Source organism: Calidris pugnax, unplaced genomic scaffold (assembly GCF_001431845.1).
Source record: "Calidris pugnax isolate Ruff unplaced genomic scaffold, ASM143184v1 scaffold15, whole genome shotgun sequence".
NCBI lineage: Eukaryota > Metazoa > Chordata > Aves > Charadriiformes > Scolopacidae > Calidris > Calidris pugnax.
Genome location: NW_015090774.1, coordinates 7252664 through 7278942, shown reverse-complemented (window position 1 = coordinate 7278942; position 26279 = coordinate 7252664). Strand labels below are relative to the sequence as shown.

Here is a 26279-nt window from a genome sequence, read left to right as displayed (position 1 = left end):
ATTTACCAAGCATTTACCAAGTGTTACAAATTCCTCTGATACTAAGTATAAAATAAGCTCGGTTAAGGAAGTATTGCTGAACTCAGATAATTCATAAGGGAAGAACATATACAGAAGAATATATTTAGACTGTTAGTATCATTTATGCATTTTAACTCCTTCTGTTTCTTCTCTCTTCCCTTTATCAATCAGTTTAGGATCAGTGGACCTTTGGTGGTCTTGCAATATATTAGACTATGATCTACAAAACAAATTTAAAATGCCATACACACAACTCTTAAAAGTTATTACAAACAGATTTACTGTATCACCTTCTTGCACAGGATCATATCACATTTTCATATGATATACATAACCAACACTTCTCTTTCACAAACATGTATATTTGGAGCATATTAAAAGTGTAGTACAGTTTGTGATTATCACCTGAATTTTTAAGAAAAATCATTACTCTGCTTCATGGATTGTATCTTTTCCTATTAAAGTCATGTCCATTTGAGAGGCAAGTAACCAGTGAAATTTTTCTGAAATGTGATCAAACTGCACGTAACTACACAAACAATCTGCAATTGCCTCAATCCTCTAACCAAGAAACCTTGCAATCACATTGGTTACTCAAAAAATATTTTAAGGAACACAACAAATCAAAAGTACAAACTTCCTTAACTAGAAACAAATAAAAGGAAAAGTCATGTCAACTCAGTGTTGTTTTGTTGCTTTTTCAAAATAACCAAGTAACACTATAAAATACTTGAACAGAATGTATAAAGATACTGCTGTTGTTCCTATGTAAAACTACATTTTCAAACAATTTTATCACGTAATGAAGATAAACAAGCATACCAGGAGCTGGAAAGAATGCAAAGGCAGAGAGAAGAAAAAGAGGCCGACTTTTAACAGAGGATGAATATCAGTGAGAAGCTGTAGGAAGAAAGCAGAATTAGCAGGCCAAAACTAGGTAAGGTGTGAGTGAGATAGGGCAGACTGGGCCTCAAAGTTTGGAAGAAAAAAAACCACCAAGCTGAACAGTGAAATTAGGAATGAGATGGGACCTTCACTGTGAGGAGTGGAACTATTTAAACTGGCAAAACCATCATTCCCTGACAGTAAGGGTTCAGCACATCAAGGAACGACAATCAGTTGGTTGTGATAAGTGGCAGAGATCCGAGAGCAAGATGTTCATGCTACAACCCCGCTTACGACTTGTCTGTGTCTCATTCTAGTTCAGTTTGACTTCCACTCAGAATCTGGGCAATGTCAGAACAAAGATCACCAATTACTTTGCCCTCTTTGTGTTTCTGTATTAAGAGATCGTCATGACACGGCAGACCATTTTTTCCTTACAAAGGATCCTTTCCGCATACCTGAAAAAGCTCTGTTCAGGAAATTAAAATGGCTTCATTTGTTGCAGAAGGACAAAAAGTGTTTACTTAGTGATACAAGGGACTGCAAAAAGAGAAAAAGGAGATTCACAGTTACGGCAAGTAGGTTTCAAAGCAATAAATGATGTATTTAATTACACATTTCACAAGTTCCTCTCCGGCATGATCAATCAGCAAAGAGGCAGCTGGGTCAGTTTATGGCATCTGACTCCCATTCCCTCTTTTCTTCTGCTGGATGCTATAACCTCCACAGCTTGAGACCATAAAACAGACAGACTTTAAGCAGGTAAAGAGCTTTCACAAAGTAAATCCAGTGTGTTTGAATAGCTCAACATGAATAACAATAAAGGTTTCTAAAGACATCTAAACAACTGGGCACAAAGGACTAAAATTGCCCAGGCAACCTTCCTCCTGACACCTCCTGAAGGGAAGTGACTGACTGCGGAATCGTCCTAATATGCTTTTAGCATCTGCACCCACGCATCAGTCTGTAACAGACAGCACTGCTCGTTGCACGGAAATGGAAGTTTTAAATGCATCAAAACCACAAAGAAAAACATTTTAGCTAGCGTTAAATATAAATGAGTTTCCGATTGCTGCTTTTATCTTGGCCAGAAATAGGTAGAACAATTTAAATACAACAGTGTTTTTCAAAGAATCAGTACGGTGACAGAGGATCACTGAATATTCTGAAAAAGCAGTCTCTGGGAGTGCTATGACATGTTGCAGTGGAAGTTTGAAGGAAAAAAAACCAAACACCAACCCACCCCTCAACACCCAACTCACTCCCCCCGCACCCAACCCCAAGTTGTTAGAAGTTGTCCAAGTATTTTTGACCCAGTAAAGGAGGTTGGACTAGATACACACAGTTCAGCTAGCAATTTTCATTTTCCCAAGGGATGCAAGGAACAGCTGTTTGAACAGCAAACTAAGTGCTCCCTCCTACAAATGGCTATCTTAAGCCCAGAGTGTCTGTAACATCCCACAGAAGGGGAGGGGTAGACAGAAGCATACTTCTGCCTGTATCTAGTTCTACAGACCCATAAACACTGACTACATCTGACTGTATCCATGGTTTTGATGTTTAAAAAATAAATTAAAAGAAGATGGATTTTGGCAAACTTCTTGTACACATAGGCTAGGAGACCATGGGACTCTTCAGCTGAGTCAGGTTGAACCACCCCACCTTGAGCTGACCAGATAACTGAGGATCTACCCACTTCTTTTTCCACTTCTGTGATTCCTATTTTATACTGTCTCAAGTACAGTACAGGGTCAACTGGTTTGCAAGCAAAATGAAAGAGATAATTGCAGAAAGAAGGGTGAAGAAGATAATTTTTAGAATGCCTTTGCTCCACACTGAGAAGATAAGTAACATACTGCTTTTCTTCAAGGCTACCACCTCACACAGGAAGAGCATTTATTCTGCTTGTGAAAGGAGATGAAAGGCATGGGAAAAGCAGATTCAGAGTGGAGATACTGCATATACTTTAAAAAGGAGAGAAAACAGTTCATTGATTCAAGAGTATTTATCCTCTAAAAGATAAGTAATACTTTAAGTAGAGTGTTACACAAGACTTAGTCTTGCTCATTTCTGTAACTTTTCAGTATTTCTTTCCTTCCACTCAAAACCATCTGCCTGTTCAGTTAACTTCCATCCGCTGGACCTCTGAAGTACTTCCATTTCATTCCAAAGATCTTCCAAAACTCAAACTCCAAAAACAATAAAAGCAAGAAAACAAACACTATAAATTATAAGTTTAACAATTAAAACTATAACCTCTGTAAGGCTGGTTTTATTGTGAATATCTGGATACCCAGAGCAATAAACACACTCCGTTATGAGAACAAAGCACAGGAGACAAGAATGAACTTACTTTCATGTAGATATTAACTATCAGTCCAGGATTTGTACTTCCACTCGGGTGACAAATCTCACACAAAAAAGGGAATTTGAAGTAAAGGCTAAACCAGCTGTGACAGAAAGTTATTTCTGACAGCCACTCAAAGAGGCTACCAGTGGCCATAATGCAAGTTCCCTGCCACAAAGCCCAGAACTAAAGGGTCTCTTGTAGAAGACACAGGTGCGTAGGAGTGCTCTGATCTGTCCACTGACAGATCTTAAGGCCTTATGTTCTAAACAAAAAAATTAGACACATATCCATATATATATGCATGCACATACATGCACATTTTCACGCTTTTTTTTCTTCATGCTCTTCTGAAAGTTTCTTTCTATCAAATGTTAAGAAATTCCAAGGGAAAAAGAAATAATTTTTTTTACTTTCTGTTTAAGGGAAAAATAGTTTAGTTCTTTTTCGTATTACTCAGGACCTGATCCAAAGTCAGCTGAAATACAGTAAGATAGGAGAATTCACCATTTCAGAGAAAGATAAATAGATTTTGTCCATTAAGTAGCTTCTTACTGTCATTAAGGAAATAACGTGCTGTACTCAAGCAAGAAATACATTTTGTTGCAGAAAAATTCAGGACTACGTTCCCCTGAAAAACTGAACGGTCGGTCTACTTGGTTAAACTCCTGGCACAAGCATTTACATAGATTTGACTGACAATGAAAAGGGTGTTGAGGTTGTTTTAACACAGAAATGAAGCGATAAAGAAACAAGTCCAAATAAGTGAAGTTTTTCATGCATAAGACACATTAGTATTTCAAATAAATTATTAGCATACCAGTCAACCAGAGGAAGGAAAAGGAATTAAGTTCCAAGTGCTCTACTGTAGTAACAAATGGACCGATACCATATGTAATGACTAAGACCAGTGGATGCCTTTGTATATAAAAAACACAGGCTGGTATATAAACCAATCCCTAAATGCTTTATCCTGTGTTCACCTAACACATAAGTATACCCTACAGAGGGAAGCACTTCATTGATGAACTAAGTTGACTAATTGTCAAAACGAGGACAGATACATTTTAAGGGCGAAACATACACACATTTAAAACTGTATGGTGTAACAGAATCTTTGCTGTCTCAAGAGTATGGGCACTGAAAATGGCTACTCTTATTACCTTGACTTTTCTGGCTTGGAATACCACGGGGTGCACACGGAAACCCCTGCTTTATAAAAATTCAATGCTACTTTAAGCCACTTGAAATGAAGGAATGCTGCCAGTGAACAAGTCACATACACAAATTCTCCAGCTTATCAGCACTTAATAAAAACATATATTCAATGTGATGAAATTGTTATATAGCAACCTCCAAGGTAACAGGTACTGGAATTTTCAGGAAAAAACATGGAAAACTAAAAAGGGAAGAAATCTATTTTTAAAGTACAGTTTTTGAAATAGTTAAGAACTGTAACGGTTCAGAAGGAAAAAAACACTTCTACTGTTAGCTGCTTAAGAACAGAGTAAGGGAAAAATCACGTAGTTAATTAAGAGACCAATCTTTTGTCAACTGAAAGTATTTACCATGTCAAGCAAAGTACAGCACTTGGTTTTGGAACATATGTGATTTACGTGACTATCTCGTAAGTATGTTCAGTGATCAGCTGCAGTATCTCGTAAGTATGTTCAGTGATCAGCTGCATCTGATCACACTACATCGCACTGAAGGGCTAAATGATATCTGATATGTGAAGTGTGTACTAGTTGAAAGGTATTCATTGCTTCTTCACTTTATACTGCAAAATATACTTCAGTGACTACAAAAGACATGTTAATGGCTAAAGAAGACCATTTACATGTCCACGCTGGATGATCAATGCTTTTTGTGACAGTTGTGAAGGAATACATACATTTATTGTGTAAGTATGGCACTTTTAGAGCTATGTGCTAAAAGTATTCTCAAGTGCTACACAAAGAATGTTCAGTAATACTATTTTTAACTGGATTTGATTAGTAGTATTGCAGACAAGTATTTTAACTACATGAGCAAACTGACAAAATGCATAAGGGCAAACTGTTGAGTCCTGTGACCATTTATAGTGCACTTCTTGATAGAAGCCCAATATAACTAATGCAGAGGATGCAGAAGCTATGAATTGTCAGCTCTCATAACGGAAGTATTTTTACTCCCAAGGATCATAGTATGCATTTTAAAGATGTTTTGCTTGGTTTAATGTACAATTAAGGAGAGGAAGAAATGAGTTCAAACAAGGAGAAGGTCGATCATCTTTAAGTCAGGTCAATGTTTGAATGCCAGAATCACAGAATCACACACTTGCCTGAAAAAAGTTGGTACTGACATATTACCAACTCAGTAACTTAGAAAGAAATTGTAGCTAATGTTCTAATGCACATCAAGTTTAGGTCTGAACATTAAATGCTAAATAATTCAATGCATGACTTATGAAATGAAAAGCAAAATTAATAAAAAAATATATAAGAGCTGCATATCAGTGAAGACTGTGTCAGTACTCATATTTTACATGAAAATGCTTTTTAAATTCTTACTATGTTTACTAAAATGATAAATCTACATAACAAAAGTACTGATTCTCTCACTTCCTGATATGCAAAATTAGGTGGTTGTTGGTTTGGGTTTTTTTAATATGCAGAAATGAAAATGCAGATCTTGTATGCAACCTCCGTGTGTCAGCACGGAAGGAACCCAATATGGTAATGGTTATGAGTTACACGCAGGCTTGAGCGCTGCAAGGCATGAGACTAAAGGCGGAGCTCTCATCTTTTCCACTATCAGCAGCCATCATACTGACAACTATTAGTTTCAGAAGACAAGATAAACTTCAATAGATTGATGATATCTTAGCTAGTGAAACATACACATTTACAGCATTTGTTAATTTCCACCTTGGTCCTAATTACAAAAGAAAAGTAGATGCTGAACAGCTTCTTAAAACCTCCTAGACCTAAACCTCTGAGTCATTAAACCGACTGCTTGAACGCAGACAACCGAGATAGACTGTGGTCATTTTGAAACAATGCAGAATCTTCAGCAAACTGATTTAGATATTTTTTTTTTCATATTTGTGATAAGTTAATGGGTGACCACACTTCTCATTACAGAAAATACACACATAAATCATCAGTAAAGTTCCAACAGAGTAACATATTAATATAGACACAAAAAGACTTGTGAAATATATCTACTAAACTTATCTTCTACGCTGTGTATTATGCTTTATCCAAGACAAAGGCACTAAAGCTATCCAGACATATTCCAAATGCTTATTTTCAAGCAAAGAGTTCCCAAATCATAAAAAAAAAATAAAATGAAAGCACATCTATTTAAAAATAGAGGGTTACTTTATCACTTTCAATCTCATGAAATGTTCCTATTCAATGTTGAAACCCATGTATAATACCTAATTTCAGAAAAAGAGAATTCTCTGAGATGCACATGATCCAATATTATAATTATGTATATATATATAATGATGTTCTAAATTTTGCATTGCTGTGGATTGATACCATGTTGCTAGCTTTCAACACACGCCATATACCTTTTACACGTAAGAAAGGCTCTCAGACATTCAAAGGAACACAGTAAGAAGAAATTACGCTTTCAAGAGTGATCTTGTCAAATTTAAATTTCATCTGATTTCACTAAGTTTACTAAAAGGAGTACGTTGACATTGAAGGAAAGCCAGCACATCTACAAAAGTTGAGCTAGATTTTAAAACTCGCATCAATAAATGGAAATAGTATTTATTCAGTAGCAATAGAAAACTCGAAGTAACGTTGGGAAAATTCATTATGAAGAGCAAATTTATTTATAATTTTACTGAAAAAGTGTACCAAAGAATAATCAAGAAGAAAAATTAATTTTACTTTAAAGAATATGAGCTCAGCAGTATGCAAACTGAGTAATGAAACTGTGATGTAAGTTGATTTGAAAATATTCACTTTTTAGTGAAAATTGTATATACAGAGAGAACGAAACTTAAAAGACCTTTTTTTTTTCTTAACTCATAAATGTGCTTTACGAGCCACTTTATTCATATAGCTCCTGAAGCTGTAGCATAAGACCCGTGATAGTTTGTCAGGCTAGGATTGTCTATATATAAACTATATCGCAACCTCCACATAGTAACATGCTATTTTTATTTTCTGTAACAGCAAAAATGTTATCTCCATTACTGAATTACAAAAGTATTAAAATTGTATTTTAAGAATCCTTACAAAAAATGTTAAAATATTAATTAGTTTAACAACTCTAAATTCTCTACTTTAGTATCCAACAAGTTCCATGTGCCAATACAATTCAGAACTGCATTTAGTGGATTTTACTCCAAACTATCTACATCACCTAAAAGAGTGAATAAAGGCAAAATACACATTTATGAATGCACCTATTTTATACAGTGTTTGTTTTCAGCTACATGGTTTTCAGCTATAAAAGAATCTCTGGCATGTCCCTTCATATGAGTAATAGCTAAGACAGTATGTATGGATTTTAACTAAATTAAAGCACAAGAATTACTGAAATAAATGATCCGAGGGCTCCTCTATGGCACCCGGAGAGAACAGATAATACAGATATTAGTGTTTCTTCATGGAATGAATGCACCACGACAAAGCACAGAGCTACAAGCCAAGTGATCAAAATTCAGGATTTTTAAGACTTTTACACTTACCCGCCTACGGCAGAAGGGCAGGCCCTGTGCAATGATGCTGATGCTAAATATCTTCATCACAGTTTGGTGCGGTAGAGGTTCTTTGGCGCTTTTAAGATCAACAGGAACCAAGCCATGGTTGATGGCCGTTTTCCCAGGTTTGGACATTTTATCGTTCTTACTTTGTCAAGTTACTAATAATGCAAGAACATTGCCAAAACCTTTGCTTCTAAAGTTGCATGTTTGGTTTTTTTTTTGGTTTTTTTTTTAAATAAAGAAGAAGTTTCAGCCTGGTGATTCAGCTCCCCACAGCCTGCTGCCTTTGTCTCTCAACCTTCTCCTGCCAAGTGTCCTGACCTGTCTGCTGCTCAGTGAAGTGCAAGCTATCCTAGTATAGACAGGAATTAATCTACCAAGGGGCAGGCAGACTGCTCCTGCCAGTCAAACAGCTGGTGGACCTCCCCTGCAATGTCAGAAGAGCCCTTCTCCAAAAAGGGATCCACCAACCGAAAAAGAAGAAGAAAATCATGACTGCCAGGAGTTTTAATAGCCACAGCCACTTACGCCTGCGCTCTACAGAAATACATTTTTTTTAATTATTCTTTCTTTTTTTTTTAATGAGTCAGCATTGTGCTTTCAGAAGGAGAATCCAAGGAGATTGCAACCCTCAGGCAGTAACAGTGTTACTGCAGGATCAACTTCACTGCTCACTGGGCAGACTTCTTCTGGACTTTCAATAAAATTTGAGAGCTTGTAACTAAAAAATTGACCTGGACTTCGCTGTTTCTTAACCACAGTCTCCACAAACATTATATACCGCTAAGTCCAAAAGTTAGAACAGAAGGATAGAAATGAAAAAAATATTGGAAAGAAAAAATGAGAGTCCCCTAAAATGAAGGTATTGGCTCAAAACTTGCTCTTTTAATGAAAGAGGAGGCTATTGTTTTATTTTCATCTACATTGTGATTTTTAGCTCCTTCTCCCTGGCCCTCCTTAGTCATGCACAGGTACCTCAGCCTGCACAGCCCCCCGACCTTCCCTCCTGCTGTGGGGGGAGCAGCATTTGGTGGGGCTTGGCTCTAGGGATGCGAGGGTACTGGAACAGCCTTCCCTTTTCTGGTCATCACAGGTTTGGGTACTGGTTTGTTCTGGCCTATCCATCACACTGATGGAAAGGAGAAGGGCCTTTCCTCTGAGAACAGTGTTCCCCCCAAAGGATGTGCAGGAATATCTGCCAGGGCAGCAACAAACTGGACTGAGGGCCATTTTTCAGGAAAAAAAGGTCTCACTCCACCGAACAAAGTTAGAACAGCAAAGTCTATTACTCCGATTATCTGCAATTAGTTTACTTTCACTTTAAACAATTTCTCGATCAAATTAGCTTTCCTACAATGCCTTTAGGTTCCCACAATCCCTTTCTGATCCCTATACTTGAACATGTTTCTTAAAAAATATATCCAAACTCTGAAAACCTTTTTGAGCAAAACTAAGCTGAAAGAGATAAAAGCCTGCAAAAATGTCTTACGAAATTGCTGATAAAAGACACAGCCATCAAAGACCTTGTATGAACTGATCTTGGTATGAGTCGGTACGGTCCAAAACACAATGAATAAATGACCATTAAGAAATCTTTCAAGTCCCTTTATGCATAAAGTAGCAAAGATAATTAACTGTATAATTATATGAGGGCAAAAGAGAGAGTATAGTAATGCCCTAATGCTTGAAGCACAACACTGTAACTTGACAAAAGGCAGCATTAAAATATGCTCGCTATTAGCATCTCCACTTAGCCCTTTGTTTCCCCTTCAAAAAGCCAATCTGTAAGCATCTCACTCGCGTATAGAGGGCCTCCACGAACAAACATTTGCTTGTTGAATGCTTTTTACCAAAAAAAAACCCAAAACAAAAGCGTACTCAACACCTATAAAAATCCCTAATGTTTCATTGAGTATATATACATTACAGTAAGCATTCACAATGTACCTCAGACAAACAAAAAAATTATTATTACTTTACAGATATTGTACATGGAAATGCTATCATAGAATGCTGGGTAACACAATGTTTTCATGCAAGGATTTATTCTTTTTCTTTTCTATCATTCCATTCAAATGCCATTCTAAAGCGCACTTAGATATACATTTTCTTCTAAAAGGCTCTTTACATTTCCTTCTTTATACTTCATCCTATAAACTCCAAAACACATTAGCCTGTACTCAACAGTGATATCATCAGACCACACTTTATAGCTTCATTCTGAATTACTTCATATTTTATATAACAAATACCAGGCTTTCACTTGGTTGGAAGACATTGGAAAGATGTCTTGGGATCTCAGTTTCACTCAAAGAAGAAAACTTCCCTGAAGTACTTCAAAAGAGGGAGAAAGAGTAGCCTTGTGTTTCTTCTTTGAACAACTGAAGTGAAGAACAGAGCCAAACCCCCAAAGAGATCAACTCACATATCCCTATTGATGTATCATTCAAAAATAAGCAGCAGGTCAAAGTTTGCCATCTCAATTGTTCCAACAAAGTGAGAAGTTTACCAAAATGTATTAATATTAATATAATTTGAGATTTGAATAGTATGCATGTAACATGACAAGATCAGATAGGGTATTTCATACAAAGCAAACCTCAGATTCTAGTTTAATAAATACTCAATATTTCATTTAATTGCATACAGAAATATCTCTGTGAGTATGCACTAAGAGAAACCGCTGAAAACCTCAGTTTTAAAAGATTATTTTATTGTGCAGTCACTGAAAGGAAAATCTGACAGTGTAGCAGGTCACTGTTTTAGTACTAACTGTCATTAGTTGATATTAAAGCCTCATATCTTACTACTTTACACATTGGCATTCTCCAAGCACCACTCACAACACAAGTCTTCAGTTGCAAGTTATTCTCACACCTCTGAAAAGACAGAACTCTTAATTGTTAGCCCTCTTCTTTTGTCGCTTGAGATAAAAGTTCCACAAGCACATTAGTCTTTCCTCAGGAATTTCCAAACTATTCTAGAATAATTCCACAGGGACATACTTGTAGCTGGGAAGTAGTATCATGTTCGCATTCAGTATAGTTCCCTTTCTAAGCAGACAAAGCCAAAGCAAAATAAGGTGGGTTCTTTTGTCCCACATGGAATTACAATGCTAGATTTCACACTTTACCAAAACAATAAGGGAAAGCTTCAGCTTTTATCTCTATTTTTCCTCCCCCTTTTTCATCATCATCTCCCAGAAAAAACACTTGCACTAGCACATGAGAAGCTGTTGGCCCAATTTTATTTCCATGTATCACCACTTCTTTTTAGTCTTAGATTTGCTACACATTACTGACTGTAAGTATTATTGTCTTTCAGTAATGTTTAAAGGCCCCAAGCTATGCTGGACAGCTATAAACATTTAATAAGTCCACAGTCTGAAAATACAACACACTCTAAATTAAGCAGTAAGAGGGTGTAACAGGAAGACAAAAATGGAGAGGGCTAGCTATCTTAGAAGTGTCAGGAATATATTGCATATACTAGATATCACTTATTTTTGTATTTATTACACGTATAGTTCTAATTTAAGCTCTAAATGTAAAGTTTAAAGAGGCACTCTTGCTTTTATCTTTAAAAGCACATTTTTTTATATTATATGGGGTGAGAACACATATACGCTTGACAAGCATGAAACTATGAAAATTTGAGTTTTAATACTCTGTAATACACTTCTCTAACATCCTGTTTCTAAATGAAGTGTGGCTGATTTCCAATGATGCTCTTTTCAAGTGCCTGTCTGTCATTTTAATCAGAAGATCATGTTTGAAATCAGATCACTTCATTTAGACGCATACAAGTGCCTGAAAACTTGAATTTGGAAAATACTAGTTTGAGATCATCATGGACTATTAACTGTAAACTTAAGAATCCAGAAGACTCCTTTCTTTCTTGTCTGGTCCAGCGAAGAGACGTCTTTATAAAATGAAACCATGTAGGAAGCAGCAATAATTTTTATACCTTCAGAGTAATTCAAAGTGATCCTGTAGCAGAGCTTTTTAGGAGCTGTTTACCAACAAGCAAATTTGATTAAATTAACTAGGTCATTCAGTAGATTTAACTCAGAAAGGTCATGGTTTTAAGACATGGATCTAAGAATTTATCCCAACAATGAAAACTAACTCAAACTTCCCTGAATCTTCTCCTAGAGCTGACAATTTTTTTGCATTTTAATATTACTGGAACAAAATAAACAAACTCATAACATCTTAATATGGTGATAGGACAATATAAGATCTAGCGAAACCAAAATAAAGAATTTGAAGGTATAGAAAGATTAAAATGCAGAAAGAAGAATCCCAGACAGTTTTTCCACAATTCTTAACATTGGTGGTGAACAGCTGCCCTCAAATGGATAAAACAGAGCACTGCAACATTTTAAAAGTCACCTTCTCAAAATAATAATAGCAGCATAATAATCCTTTGAATAGATTTTTTAATATACTTCATAAATAACATTTTTAGTAAGCTCTGCATCGCTGTAGCATACAGAATGCACTAAAATTTACATTATACGCAGGCCTATTGTTCCCTTGATATTCATGCTGGTCCCTGCCCGTGTGTAGAAAGAACGAGAACTATTTTGTTAGCAAAGCAAGACGGTCTACACCACACTAGTGGTGTAGAGACTGTGATCTCAAGTTTATTTATGTGATGGGTTTCTAATACCCGCATACCAATAGTTCCCAAATGATACATTGCACATTAGACAAACTGTATAGAAAAAAGGCACTGCTGTACAAAACTAACTGAAACTGTATTAGTCGTGCTGCACAGAAAAAAACCCCAACAAACTATTGCTCTGAAGAGCCTCTGTCTCATTCAAGTTTACCCAATACAAGAATCTGCATGCGTAAGAAAACATAATGACGCTGACCCCTGAAGACAGTATGGGAGGAATCAATGGAGAGGATCATTTTGATCTCACAAGATCAGAATTTCCTAAGAAATGTACACTTAAACAGTATACAAAAGTGTCAAAACTACTAGTAAAACATGCAAACTGATGCCTTTCTCTGTAATTCATGGGGAAAAAAACCCAAGTGCAGTCCTGTTACATTCATCAGCAACAGAACGAACAAAACCTGGCTCCAGGTGAGACTGTCATGCCAGTTTGAATTGTGCTTGAATTACACTACAGCTTCTCCATGGCCTTACAGTCCCAAAACTCTGGGAACCTACGTGGAAGAGTCATTCTGAACAGCCCAGCCGTAGCAAAGCTTTATTTCAAGCTTATACCTTACTATGAGTTTTGACTAGGTAAATGGCTTCTACCATATACAGTAAGGAAAAAATACCAACTGAACCCGTTTACATGGTCAGAGCAAAACCCATTTGCACAAGGATTCAATGCTGTCTAACCATGTGATGGTCACAACAGTACTAGTGCAAAAGGGCATTTGACAGGGACCTTTGCACAAGTTAACCTTTTGTAAGGTCACATTAAGTGCTTACGAAAGAAACATACAGATTGTCTAGTAGAGTGCACGTTATCAATATTAATGATGGTACCGTGTCATTAAAACACATACTTAACCATGCACATTTTTGAAAAAGAATTCCTACCATATTTGGACATCCCTGTAAGTGTATATAATCGTTTGTAACCAGAAACGTATATAATTTGGCTTTAATCCACAAGCCCCCTAATTTTATTTATTGTACTGTGTGGTCTTATTGTCATTGTCACTTTTTTTTTTTTTTAAACTATGTTTAAAGCATGTGTCTTCATTTCTTCATTAAACATTTCAGAAAATATTCCAGGTATGTAACAGAAATCCAGCTGCATCATCTTGCGTTTTACAAATATTCCAGAAATGTCTGTCGAGTTCTCATTGGCTACAATATGACTTGTTGGATAAGCAAGTTGAACTCTTTGGTCTAGTCAAAGTCGTACCAGCTGTTAAAAAGAATTGCTACAGCTGCTCTGCAGGAATTTATTTGCTGACCACTTATTTATGCTGTTGTTGCACCTTTAAATAAAGCCGAGACAAGAATTAAGAACTACAACAACAGGTAGAGAAGTCATGCAATATTTAACAGTGGATTAAAATGCAAGTCAAATTTCCAACTGAGGATAAACCAAGGGAAGGGAAAGCAGGTGTTTTTATTAGAAAGGAGGCTGCTCTTATGAAAAAAAGACGACAGGGAACTGAAAAATTAAGTTTTCTATACAGTAATTCGGCTTTACTTATCACTGTATCACTCTTCCATGGAAAATGCAAGACTTTCGATGAGAAATTCTCTTTTATACACACAGGCACAAAATATGCACAAGGCAGTAGCAAAATAGTTTAAACAAGATTATCAGTTTCTGAGTAGTGTCTAAAAAGCACTGCCCAAAATTAGGTTTGGACTTAAAATTTTCTTCCTTTCTACATATTAAATAGGAAAAGGAACAATCCTCAAAACATCAGCAAGATGTTAAAAATACTTCTGCCACCTAATGCACCTAAAAAAAATATTTTTTTCTTCTGTAGTGAAAAATTGTATCCAGATACTGCTTATTAAGCATTAAAAAAAAATTTTCCTCTCATACGAAGCCTGACAACATAGCAACACCCTTTGTATTAGATATATTATCTGTCATCAAAAAAAAGGTCGAATAATGCAAAGTCTTACATTTTTTATGTTTGAAATAGTATAGACATCAAGGTCTATTTTGATACAAGATTGTGTTTTTCTTGCTAGAACTGTAAAATGCACATAAATCTAACAAATGCAACAACTGATTGTTATACTGGCATTCATTTGATAGCGCCAAATTAAGCTACATAATCCTTTTCAGCTGGTTAAGAGCATACTGCAAAGGGGGGTGAGGCTATTTATAAAGCTCAAAATATGCAAAGTAAAGAATGTCTACAGAAAAAAAGCAGGTAGTCTGTGGAAGGGCTGACACTCTTGGTTGGCACGGTTGCCACCTCCATCTTTTACTTGTCTTCTTTATTTCCACCTTTTTTTGTTTGTTTTTAGAGGAAGGGAAAGCCTTATCTGTGTTTTTATTTAACAAACACTGTCTTTCTCTGATTTGTTCAAATATCACTTATTATTTAAAACGCTTATAAGTATTTAATAGAATTTGGACAACCAAATCCAGCTTTGAGTTTACTGTCTGTCTGATACTCAAACCCTACCAGCAAAGAAGGGCAGTGCACCACAGCAGTACCAAAGCCTGACTGGCACAGCCTGGAAAAAGTTTCAACAGCCTGTCCTCCAAAACAGGTACACATGCATGGATGCAAACACACATGTAGCGTGCTTGCTGTAGGACATGTAATACTAGTGGTTTCCACCAAAATTTGTGCAGACGGTTGAATGCTTCAGGGTAACAACTGAAAGTGTCCTTGCTTTGGATGAAGTCCAGCTTAAAGAGAAGGAACAATTACTACATTTGGCAAGAACAAGGGATCCAAAATGAATGATGTTAAGTTGCATTTCTTCCATTTAAGTGTGTCACTTCCAGTTTCTTAATTTTGGTTTTATTTATTCTTTTTAATTAAGTGAATTGTTTTCTGTGTGCTTTAGAAAAATCTGACCAAGGATCTGAACTGAAGGATTTATGACATTGGTAAAAAGAGTGTTTATTATTGTTGGGTTTTAATGGTTTTTTAGTACTTAATATGTTTGGGTAAATAATGATCATGGTAGCTGCCATCCTTAAGCGACACTATAATTTAAGTGAGAAGAACAAAGGGTCACCTGGCCACTTCCAAACACAGAAAACCAGTGGCTGGATGACGTAAGAATAAGAATGTGATTTGCACTTACAGAAAATGTTGCTCATACTTTACTTGAAAGTAGTAATGACTTCTGATGATAAGGTGGAATTTATCCCTGCTGACAATCTGTGGTGGTGGTTGGTGCATTTTCCACTTTAGCAGGGGCACCAGGGATTGAGCACATGTATTAACATTTAATAAGCATTAACAGATTGATATTTCATGACACAGTTGAAAAGCATCGCCACTGCCTCCCAAGATGGAATTACACTCAATATTATTAAAATGCAATATTTACTCTTTTCTTATTATGCAATATACAGTCAGGTAGTAAAGTCAGTAAAAAACATCCACTTTTAGTAAGAACAAGCATAAAAAGAAGTAAGGTTCTGTAAAGAAGTTGTTGGTTTGTACCAGCCTGACTTAGGACAGAAATCTTTGTAGTTCCTTAGTAATTGTGTCCTTCTCAGATCCTCTCCCTCTTCCCAATTCTTGTTACAAACTAAAGAAACAAAATTTAGAATTAGCAAGAAGAGGAGAAAGGAGAAATAAGAGAAAGGAGAAGCAAGAACACAAGAGATGCCCAACGAGAAGAGAGAACACAAGAGATGCCTGATAGCAACGTTTTCCACTTGTATTTCAGTGCTTATTATGGAGATACTCATCTATGCACAAGAATCTTTAAAATCTCAGTATCAATTAACTATATGTAACATTGTATCATAAGTAGCACCATACAGAGTCAATGCACATGAAGTTTTATAGAGATTTTTTAAACAAAGCACATTTTAATTTCATGAAGTCTTGAACTTGTTTGGCCAGGAGAGAATGGGCAGAAATCTAACAAAATTTGCATAAAGTTTATGAAGATTAGACAGCGCTCTCAGTAACCACATAATGGACAAGAAGGGAGAAGATGCTTGCAACAAAGAAAACAGCTTATACAAACACTGGTTCTAGGTTTTATGAATTTTTCTAATAAAAATTCAACCAATAAAGGAAACCGTAAAACATTCACATGCAACCTAAACAAAACATAACAGTGGATTAATAAATCTACACAAAATGCATGTTATATCACTGCTACGCAAGCATAGCTTCATGTACAGATCAGACACCACATATTACCAAAGAAAAACAGCTCATGTGTCAAAAATCATCCTTTGTCAATAGACATTAGATGCTGGCCGTTCAAATGTTCTGCTGAGACAGCCTGGAAATTTTGGTTTTAAGGATTCTGCTTGTTCAGAAATGATTAAAACAGCATAGAAATTGACATTGTCTAGTTTTCCTCCTTATACTCAAGAATTTATAAAGATATGTAAATTACTGTGCACAGCTTGCTGAATAGCGACGTGTTCTGCAGATAATGAAAAGTCTCCTACAGAAGTAACGGACGTACTGCTGTTTTGCAGATTACAGGAAGTAAAAAATGCATCCAGAAAAAATGTTAGTCCCACATCAGCTGTTAAACGTAATTCTGGGCCTCAGATCACCTTCTGGCCCTCTGGCCCTCTAAACTAATTTCAGATCTCATAATTTTATAATTATAAAACATGAGTGAATACAAGAAATTTACTAATAATAAGTTATATTTTTAAACATACACATCAAATTCGTAGCCAAAAGAATATTTAACACCTTCCATTTGGGGAGAGGGGGTATTAACAAACCAAAAAACTAACTCACCAGCAAAAGTTTTACTTTCTTCACACTTCGATTCGCCATTTGCATCAATTTCATAACCAGCAATATCAACTGCAGTTAAGCCCCAAAAAGCAAAGCAGCTTAAAATTTACACTCAGAGCAACAGCATCCACTGATAAAATGCTCGGTAAATACAGCTGTATCACTACAAGCTGGAGATACTTGGGCTCACAATCACATCAGGCAACAGCACCTGCCACATAGTCAAGAACAACATAAGGAACAAATGGCATATTTAAGTGGGGCAGAGCTCCCAAATATATTTGTTAGACAAGCCACGTATCCCAACAGAGTAAGTATAAAGTATTCTCAAGCACATTTTCATGATTTCTTCTCCATGAAGTTGTTGCCATGTAATCAGTGAGCGCCTAACTGACACTGATGAAAAAGTGTGTGACTATGAGACACTGCTTTACGTAGTTATCCTAAAGGTATCAAATTTAATTTATTCTACGCAAAGTTAACTGATACAGCAATTTGATTACACAGGCAAGTTCCTTTCCAATATTTACATTTAAGGAGCTCTGCATAGGCCAAGCAACTAAAAGACAATTCAAGTCAATACAACTTTGTGGCAACGCATCAATCCTGAGCAAGTCTAAACCAAAAAGGTTGTTTCCCTGCTCCCTGAAAGGTGGCTGCCATCTTTTCTGCTTTAGAGAATGCTTCCAGAAAATGCTGGAAATACACCTGTGAATAACCAGCCAACATAGATACAAAACAACTACACGCATGTTCAGGAGAAACTACTGGACGTGTCTGGTAAGAAGCCCCAGGAAATAAGGAAGGTATATACTTCGAGCCCCAGGCTTCACTGCAAAGAATGTGCACATGTACGTTGTAAGATATCTGCACAGACAAATCTGGCACAACCAAAAACCTCTGTAGGTTTATTTTCCAGTGTGGTTAGTTGAGGTAAATGCCTTCACTGGAGTTGAAAGACTGACCTCAATTATTGGCACAAAAGTAGGAAATTGCTTCTGCCTTACTCAGCTAGGTCTTTAGTCTAGTAAGCAATCTCTGTAAAGGAAAACTAAATGAGAAACTAAATCAGCACTCTCTCTTTCCACATCAAAAAACATGCATCTTTCTGTAATGAAGGGAGAAAAATCAATTTAAATCTACTTATTAAATACAATCTTGTAGTCAAAACTATGACCTAAACTGTCAGCATCAATGTTTTCTGTTAAACTACTTTTCTTCCTTCCCAGGAACTGAGATTCTTGACTTTTCTTTCTGTACATGATTACTTACTGCACAAATTATACATTAGCACTGTCATTTAATTCTGTAGTAATATTTCTAAAAATCATACTGAAAAGAGGTAAGACACCATTCATTAAGGGAAAGAAAAACCGGAATTTATTATAGAAGAAATTCCTGTCCTTTGACTGCAAGTGACAGTTTAACGTAACAGTTAAATATAATTACTAGGTATTTCAAGAACTTTGCATGAGAAAGCTGAACTAGATAGCCAAGTTCTTAGATGAGCCACAAACTATATCAGGGGTAACCCCATCACTACAAGCAGAGCCCACATATCGGTTAGTAAGCTTCACAATCCATTTACAGAGTTGGGAAAATTAGCAGAGCTGCAATTATTAAACACCAGTTTTACCTGCATATGAAAGTGTAGGAGCAATTCTACTTGCAAAAGTACAGCTAAACCTCTGCAAGCCTTGGGCAGCAAATGAAGCCATTACTTAACACAGTCAAGCAAAAGCAGAGCAAGTGAGAAGTACTTTTCAAAAGTGGTGGTATCTGCAGTACAGAAGCATGCTGCAGGTTAGTACAGATGGGGAAGAACCTTGCTATCTACAGAGAAACTGAGAATCTGTATTCCTTCCACGGATGCTTTAATATTTAACAAACTACATCTTAATGACAGTTGCATAACCTTTCTAAATGATCCTGCATGCTTGGAATCATTAGCAACTAGACTGTGTAGTATATAAACGAGAAAGAAGTCAAAGGTTAAAAGCGTTGATTGATATTAATCTCATAGTATGAATATTTCTAATGTTATTGCAGTCCAACATATAAATAGGGCTCAATAACAGAAGAGAAAAAAAAAAATTAAAATAGCAAAATTTGCTCCAAAATAACCAAACTGTCACAGTAATGCAAAAGTAATTCTGACTGGCAGTTGTAAAGACCATTTATTGTTTATCCTAAGTCATTTACTTATTTAACTCATTGTATTTTAGTGCTGTTGTTCAGAATAACCAAGGGAGAAGAAAATTTGCCAGTTCCTAAGCTTTTAAAGAGAATGATATGAAAGAAGCTTTAATTAAAAAGAAGAATCCCAGAAAGAAGCAAAAGGAAAAAGATTATATTGCCAATGTATTTTAATATGATTTTAGTTTTTTTAAATCAGAGCGATTCTTAACATGTAGCCTTTTTGACACAGCTTTAGCCAAATTATTACTTAGTTTAAAAACTCCTTAAAGCATTAACAGCTAGACAAACCACGAGATGAAAGGCATGAAGACTCTACATGCCCTATGTGTGATTCCTGAAAAAAATAAAGATGAAGAAAAGCACCTCTTTTTATTACAAAGTTTTTCTCTTTCTCCTGTGAACTCAGAGCAGAGAACTATATATTGCATTCTTATCACACAAGCCATCTGAAAGTGTTTAATACTTATTTTTAAAGGAATTAGTCCTACATCATTTCATATAGCGGATAGAGATTTCTTCACAAATTAAAAATATTGAGTCCTATTCCAGTTGTATTTATTCCCTAGAATTATAAAACACGCTTAAAGGTTTCAGTTGTAAGAGCAGTAAAAACCTCTGCAAAGGAACACTGCACTTTGCTGCACTCCATGGGGCTGCAGCAAAGCAGTACCAGCCCCCTCTGCTGCTCAGAATAGGAAAAAAACTGTTAATATTCACTGTTATAAAAACGCCACCCCACCTACAGACAATATTCCAATTGCATGTACTGCATGTACACAAACCAAAAAACTACTTCCAGGGATCAGTGTTTCTCTAATCATCCTTTATTTCCCCCTATTCCTACAAAGCTTTTAGTCTATTTCCATTCTGACAGTAACTGCACACTTTCACCCAGGAGTTTCTTTTCACTTCACTACACAAACTGCCCAATACCATTTTAAGTTTTCTACGGTTTTAAAAATTAATGCCATCCTCCCATATAAAGCCAAAAATCACTAAAAAACAGTAAATCCTTTATATCCTTGTGGCTCTACATACTAGCTTGGACCAAGCACTTCACAGTAAAAAAATCTGGCCCAGTCTGTGCTATTTGAGAGCTCAAAGCTACATTTGTAAGCGTGGCTTTAGACCTGTTTCAGAACTTCAGATGGGTATTTAAGCTCCAAGGGACAGGTCTTTCTTCCTGTGGTACAGAGTACAACCTGGATAACCAGAGGCTGAAATCCAGGTGTCAGTCCAAGATAAAATAATGCAACAGCATTGATTATAATAATAAATAAAATTAACAGCATTGATGCCAGTTTTTCCATAAAAACATGCTGCTTGTCAACTATGTCACAAACACTAGTTGTGATATAGATAAAATATTGCTGGCATGATATATTTGTTAATACTACAATTTCAATAATATGAGCATAGGTAGACAAACGATTCAAATCTAAAATAATCAAGAATGTTAATTTCTGTGACCTATTTGCCAGTGACTCCCAGTAATGTGTTCTTGTCCTTGCAGTACTACAGAATCCCACATGTGCTGAGCGACAGAAGCATTTAAGGACAGTTGCTATGAAATATGTGATGCACTGTAAATGCATGTTTGCTTATGTGGTGATTAATTGTTACACAACTATTCCTTAGGAACTCAAGCAATCCAAAGTCATCACAGAGGACTGGAAATGGATGCCACAAATACGATGCAATCAGCGCATCAAGCATCAGTGAATCAGCATCAAGCGCATGGTTTTGTGCGTGTCCTGCACATATTATTTACTTTGCCCTCCAGTGCTATTTAATAGTTTTATATAACAGACATGAAAACATTTCATAGAACACAGATCAATGCAAGTAAAAATTAACAAACAGCAAAGGATACGAGGAGATACACTGTATGTGAAAAAACTCTAGTCACTTCAACACAACTAAGCATCAATTCTTACATGTAGGTAGAAAGGACACAGCCCATACTTAGAGAACAGAAGGCTCTCTGAAAAAATATGCTTGCATCATGTTAGACAAGTCATGATGAAATGAAATCCCAATGCAATGCTGCAGTCAAAAGCGTTAACAGAATTGTCTGTTATATAAACAGGTAAATATATAGCGTGATCAAATTTTAATTGTCATTCACACAATTGCTACTGGAGTTTTAATCTCAGTCCCGATATCTACAATTCAAAATGGACGTTCAAAAAAATCAGACACAGCATTCAGGGAAGTACCATAACGAGAACTAAAAAATTGAAAAATACGCCCAATGGACATAGTGTTCTTATTATCATTTAATGTTTAAGAGACCTTTTGGGAGTGAACTTGATTGCTTTATGTATGTGGGAAAAAAAAAAACCTGTTTGTTAAACAGCTCTTCAGCACAACAGGAAAATACTAAATTGTAATGGTCAAAAAAAGACAGATAACAGGAAGAAGGCAGAGTAGAGTAAAGGTAAAGAAGTTTAGACACTGATGATAACTTAACAAACTATTAACCTAGGCTTGAGATAGATTTGCCTACTGGACTGTTTCCTCTTTTCAGATGGTGAAATTTTTCTAAAAATTCGCTTTAGCTTGCACGGAAGTCAATATAAAGCAGCCTAATGTTTTATGCAGGAAACTGTAACAGGTAACCAGAAGGACCCTTCCTGATTTCTGGGTGTTGCTGGTGAATGCAATGAAGACTCTCCTGAATCACCAGCTTCTCATTTCAAGTGCACATGCCCTTCAGTCATAATGTTTTCACAACATTATGGCAACAATTATCTCAGTTATTTTCACAGAGCAGTAGTATGAGGCAAGTATTTGAATATAATTTTATACATATTATATAAACATTACCCAGAAATGAGAATATATCTATAGAACACAGCAAGCTTGCTGCTGTCAAGTGGAAGTCCAGGTGACAGGCAGCAAATGCAAGCAGGTTGCATTGTGGTGTTACACAGGAACCCTGCCATTTCCTTCCTCACCCACACAGGATCCCGCAGGCCAATCACCAAAAAAGCGTCAGATTAGAAAGAAACTTTCAGAAGTTTATGAAGAAAGGAACAAAAAGGTAGGACAAAGAGTTATATAAAAGTTGACATGAGTTGCACGACACTTAGAGCGGTAGAAGCTGCTATTTTATTCAGTCTCACTATTATCTCTTGGTATTTGGTCGTGATGAAAACTGTGTGTTGCCGATGTTGCTACATACAACCAGACCAAAGTAGTAACCATGTTGGATCCAGAACGTACACTTCCGGGGCACCAGGCACACACACTGAATAAGTAGCAGACTCAGCCACCACAGATGTCTCTGGTGGTGCAAAGCAGGTTTCACAGGAGTACAGCGTACGGCAAGGGAGCAGGTAATTCAGTCACAGTTATGAGACTGCACTAGACTACAAACACTGAGAAGCACATCTAAAAAGCTAAAATAAGTCTATCAGGTTCAGGTCTCCTAGGATGAGTCTATCTTTAACAGTTACAACCAGAAATAACTTCTAAATACAGCTGAAGAGTCTACAAACACTCCCTTTTCTTCTCAAAAGTAGCGTATTAGTCAGTCATGCTTATGTTAACTCTGGTAATACATTCATGCTCCAGCACAGCTATACTGCTACAACATTTCTTAACACAGAATGTGTTCCTATGGTTAAATGTTGGTTTAATAATGAATCGGCAAGATTAATCTTGCACTATGTCAGTCTTACTGCATAACCATGACCTACAGCAGCGCCAGCTCCAGCAGCTTTAAAACCCACGCTGATCCTTCAGGTAGACAGTTAAAACTACCTAAAATAGAGTTGCACCATGAATCAAGAACAATTCTCAAATAAGGTTCACTACCTGGCCCCCCAACAGCTCTTTTGCAGGAGCAGAGCCTGGGGACAGGGCAGAGATGACAATGGCCAGGACTGCACAGAAACACTATGCAAAGCAACTATCAGACCACACAGAAATTGTGCATCTATACAAAAATCTTTCAGACAGCTTCCTTCAGGCTACACCAGCTTGTTTCACTGTATGTCAAAAACGCTTTTAAAAAAAAAAAAAAAGACCTTCGCATTTATTATCAGACATGATAAAAAAAACCCCCACCACCACTGAAAACTGTGCTCTGCTCTCTATGTATATAATTTAAGTATGTTGATTTACAAGACACTTCAAAAAGTTTCCCATTCAGAAACTTAAAAATATATTTTTGAGTATAAGCATTTCCTACATCAAATATCAAGTTCTTACTGGAAGCAAGCTGCTATACGATACTCAGTAAGTCATACTAACTCTGGCAAAACCAAAGCATTGAAACAAAAACAAGAATTTGAGTTGTAAGGAGCCACTTGAATGACATGAAATACGGCAGTATTTCACTCAAAATTACAAAGAATACACTTCAGAACTTTGAACAGTAGAATCACCAATAGAAAACTATATAATTTACCAAAATCTCATGTGAAAATATGCTGATTTTTCAAAAATCAAAGATGTTAGCTGAGATACTTTAAACACCACAGGTGAATTGGATACTAATTGCTATTACCTCAAGCAATTGCTGTTGCTTCCAGAAGCAAATGTTCATCCTATTTACTCATTCTAGTGCATCTTTGAGACTGATTCTCCATCTCTATACATTTATGTTCATACTCAAACATATAGGGAACCCTGTTAACTTATGTTAATTGATTTTTTCATGGTTTTGTTTTGTTTTACACCAGGTTTTATTTTTTCTTTAAAAGTACATTGTAAAAATTTGAGGTTATTTCGTCATTTTGTTTTTTGAAAGGTGAGAGAAGTCTAGGTATTCTATTGCCAATTAATGATTAAGAAATTGGCTTAGGAATAGCATTCTTCCACAAAAACACTTGCCAGCTCCTCTTTTTTATTAGTCAGTATCACCACTTGCACTATTCTTTCAGTTTCTGCTGCTGCTAAAAGTTAGAATTCCTGCTTCCTGATAAATTTGGAAAATATGGTGAACTGCCAATGTGTACTGGAGCCGATAATCAAAAAACTTTTTCTTTTACTCTAAAATGTTAGGTCATAAGTAGCAATAAAAATACTAATAATAATTTCCAAATTCTCGTTGCAAATCAGAAGATTTCAACAATCATTGCACACAATTTACAAGGTCCTCACAAGTAGAGTACTATATGACATAATGTAATGACTTTGTAACTGATTGACTCGTTAACAAGCTTTTTTTTTAACATATATTTTGTCAATGAACTCACTATAAACTGGCCAGAAGGAAGAACTTGATGTTTCTGTAGTATTGCACCCTATTTTTTCATTACAATGTTTTCATCTAATTGACCCAGATATTCTGAGAGAACACCACATATGTACAATTACTTACCTTCCCTTCTTGCCTTCTTAGAGGAAAATAACATAAATAGTGCCAATGGGGTCTTATCAAGCGTATGAGTTAGCACATAAAAATATTTATAAAGAAACACTTTGATCTTTTGAACATAATAATCAGAGCTCTATTCCTTAAAATATATAAGAGTATTTGTTCACGTCAAATGCATGCAAGTAATTTGATTATTAACAGTTAAAACAGTATAGTTTGTGGACTGCACAAATTCTTCATAATGAGCTCTTTAGGAAGTAAAACCTTTGCTTCATTGTAAAAGTTTAGTTTAAGTTTAACATGCAAATTATTTTCCAAAATCCAGAGTTGTCAAGGATTAAGAACACAAAAACATGCAGTTTCTCACCTTTGTCTTTATGTAGAATGGCGATGACTGGTGAATGGGCAAGTCCATGAGGCTATTGGAATTTGTGACACTGTTACTATTAGCATGTTCATCTTCTCTACTGCTGTCGTCAGACTGATCAAAATCATCACTCTCCTGGTCCATTTCCTCCTCCTCTTCCACCTCCTCCTCTTGATCACCAGCATGTTCATCATCTTCTTCCTCTTGGTTACAGGTGGATTCTTCATCCACTGTAATAAGTCTATTGTTATTTTCTTCTAACTGTTCCTGCTGAGACTCATGCCTGTCATCAAATCCAGGTTCTTCTCCTATCTCCCCGTTCCTCCCAATGTGCTGCTCCTCTTGTTGTCGTCTTTGCTGCTGCTCCTCCTCTTCTACGACCCGATTCATCTGCTCCTCATCTACTTGGCTTGAGGAAGCATTACCTCGAAGAGATCCACCAGTTCGTCGCCTCTTGCTGCCCACAGAGAGCAGTTCCTGATTCATTTCCAAAAGCCAGCTTGCTACTTCTTGGACCTTGGCTAGGCTATCTGAAGATGCAAATGCTTTCACATTCTAAGGAGACAAAAAAAAGAAAAAGTGGGAAATTACAAAAGTTAAGTTTTTAATGCTTTATCTAATCTAAAATGTATTTCATTGTATTACTCCTGACAACTTCAAATTCCAAGGAACAAGGAATAATTTCTACTTGACACACAACAGAAAAAACCCAAACAAATCGTGGACAACTTTGTAGCAAGAGAGTTAATTTTTCTATCAAACAGTCTGATTGCCATCTCTGTAAGCAGCAGATCCTGCAAAATTCAGAACTACTTGCCCTCCTAGAGAATTCACAAGAACTATTAACACTCATGTTAACAGAAGATCCAAGCATGTGGTATCACTTGCTAAAAATTGGACAAAGGTCATCTTCAAATAGCACTATATTTTCCCTCTTGTTTGATTATAGACTTTATATATTACTTGCAAATGATGAACTGCTTTTGGTCTTATGGCTTAAAAGCAGG

The 26279-nt window shown here is 36.3% G+C and overlaps 1 protein-coding gene across 2 annotated transcripts in view; it reads right to left on the bottom strand.

Moving 5' to 3' along the window:
• The window catches only part of FBXW7 (F-box and WD repeat domain containing 7), a 98905-nt gene extending 73078 nt beyond the window's left edge, over positions 1-25827 (bottom strand). Inside the window, exon 1 of one of the 2 annotated variants that reach the window (XM_014944639.1) lies at positions 25273-25827. In XM_014944639.1, coding sequence (XP_014800125.1) covers positions 25273-25758 — 486 coding nt within the window. In that variant the 5' untranslated portion in view covers positions 25759-25827. Of the gene's footprint in view, positions 1-7949; positions 8287-25272 lie in introns of those variants that run through there. The other variant, XM_014944648.1, reaches the window with a different exon arrangement.
• Positions 25828-26279: the final 452 nt, after the last annotated feature.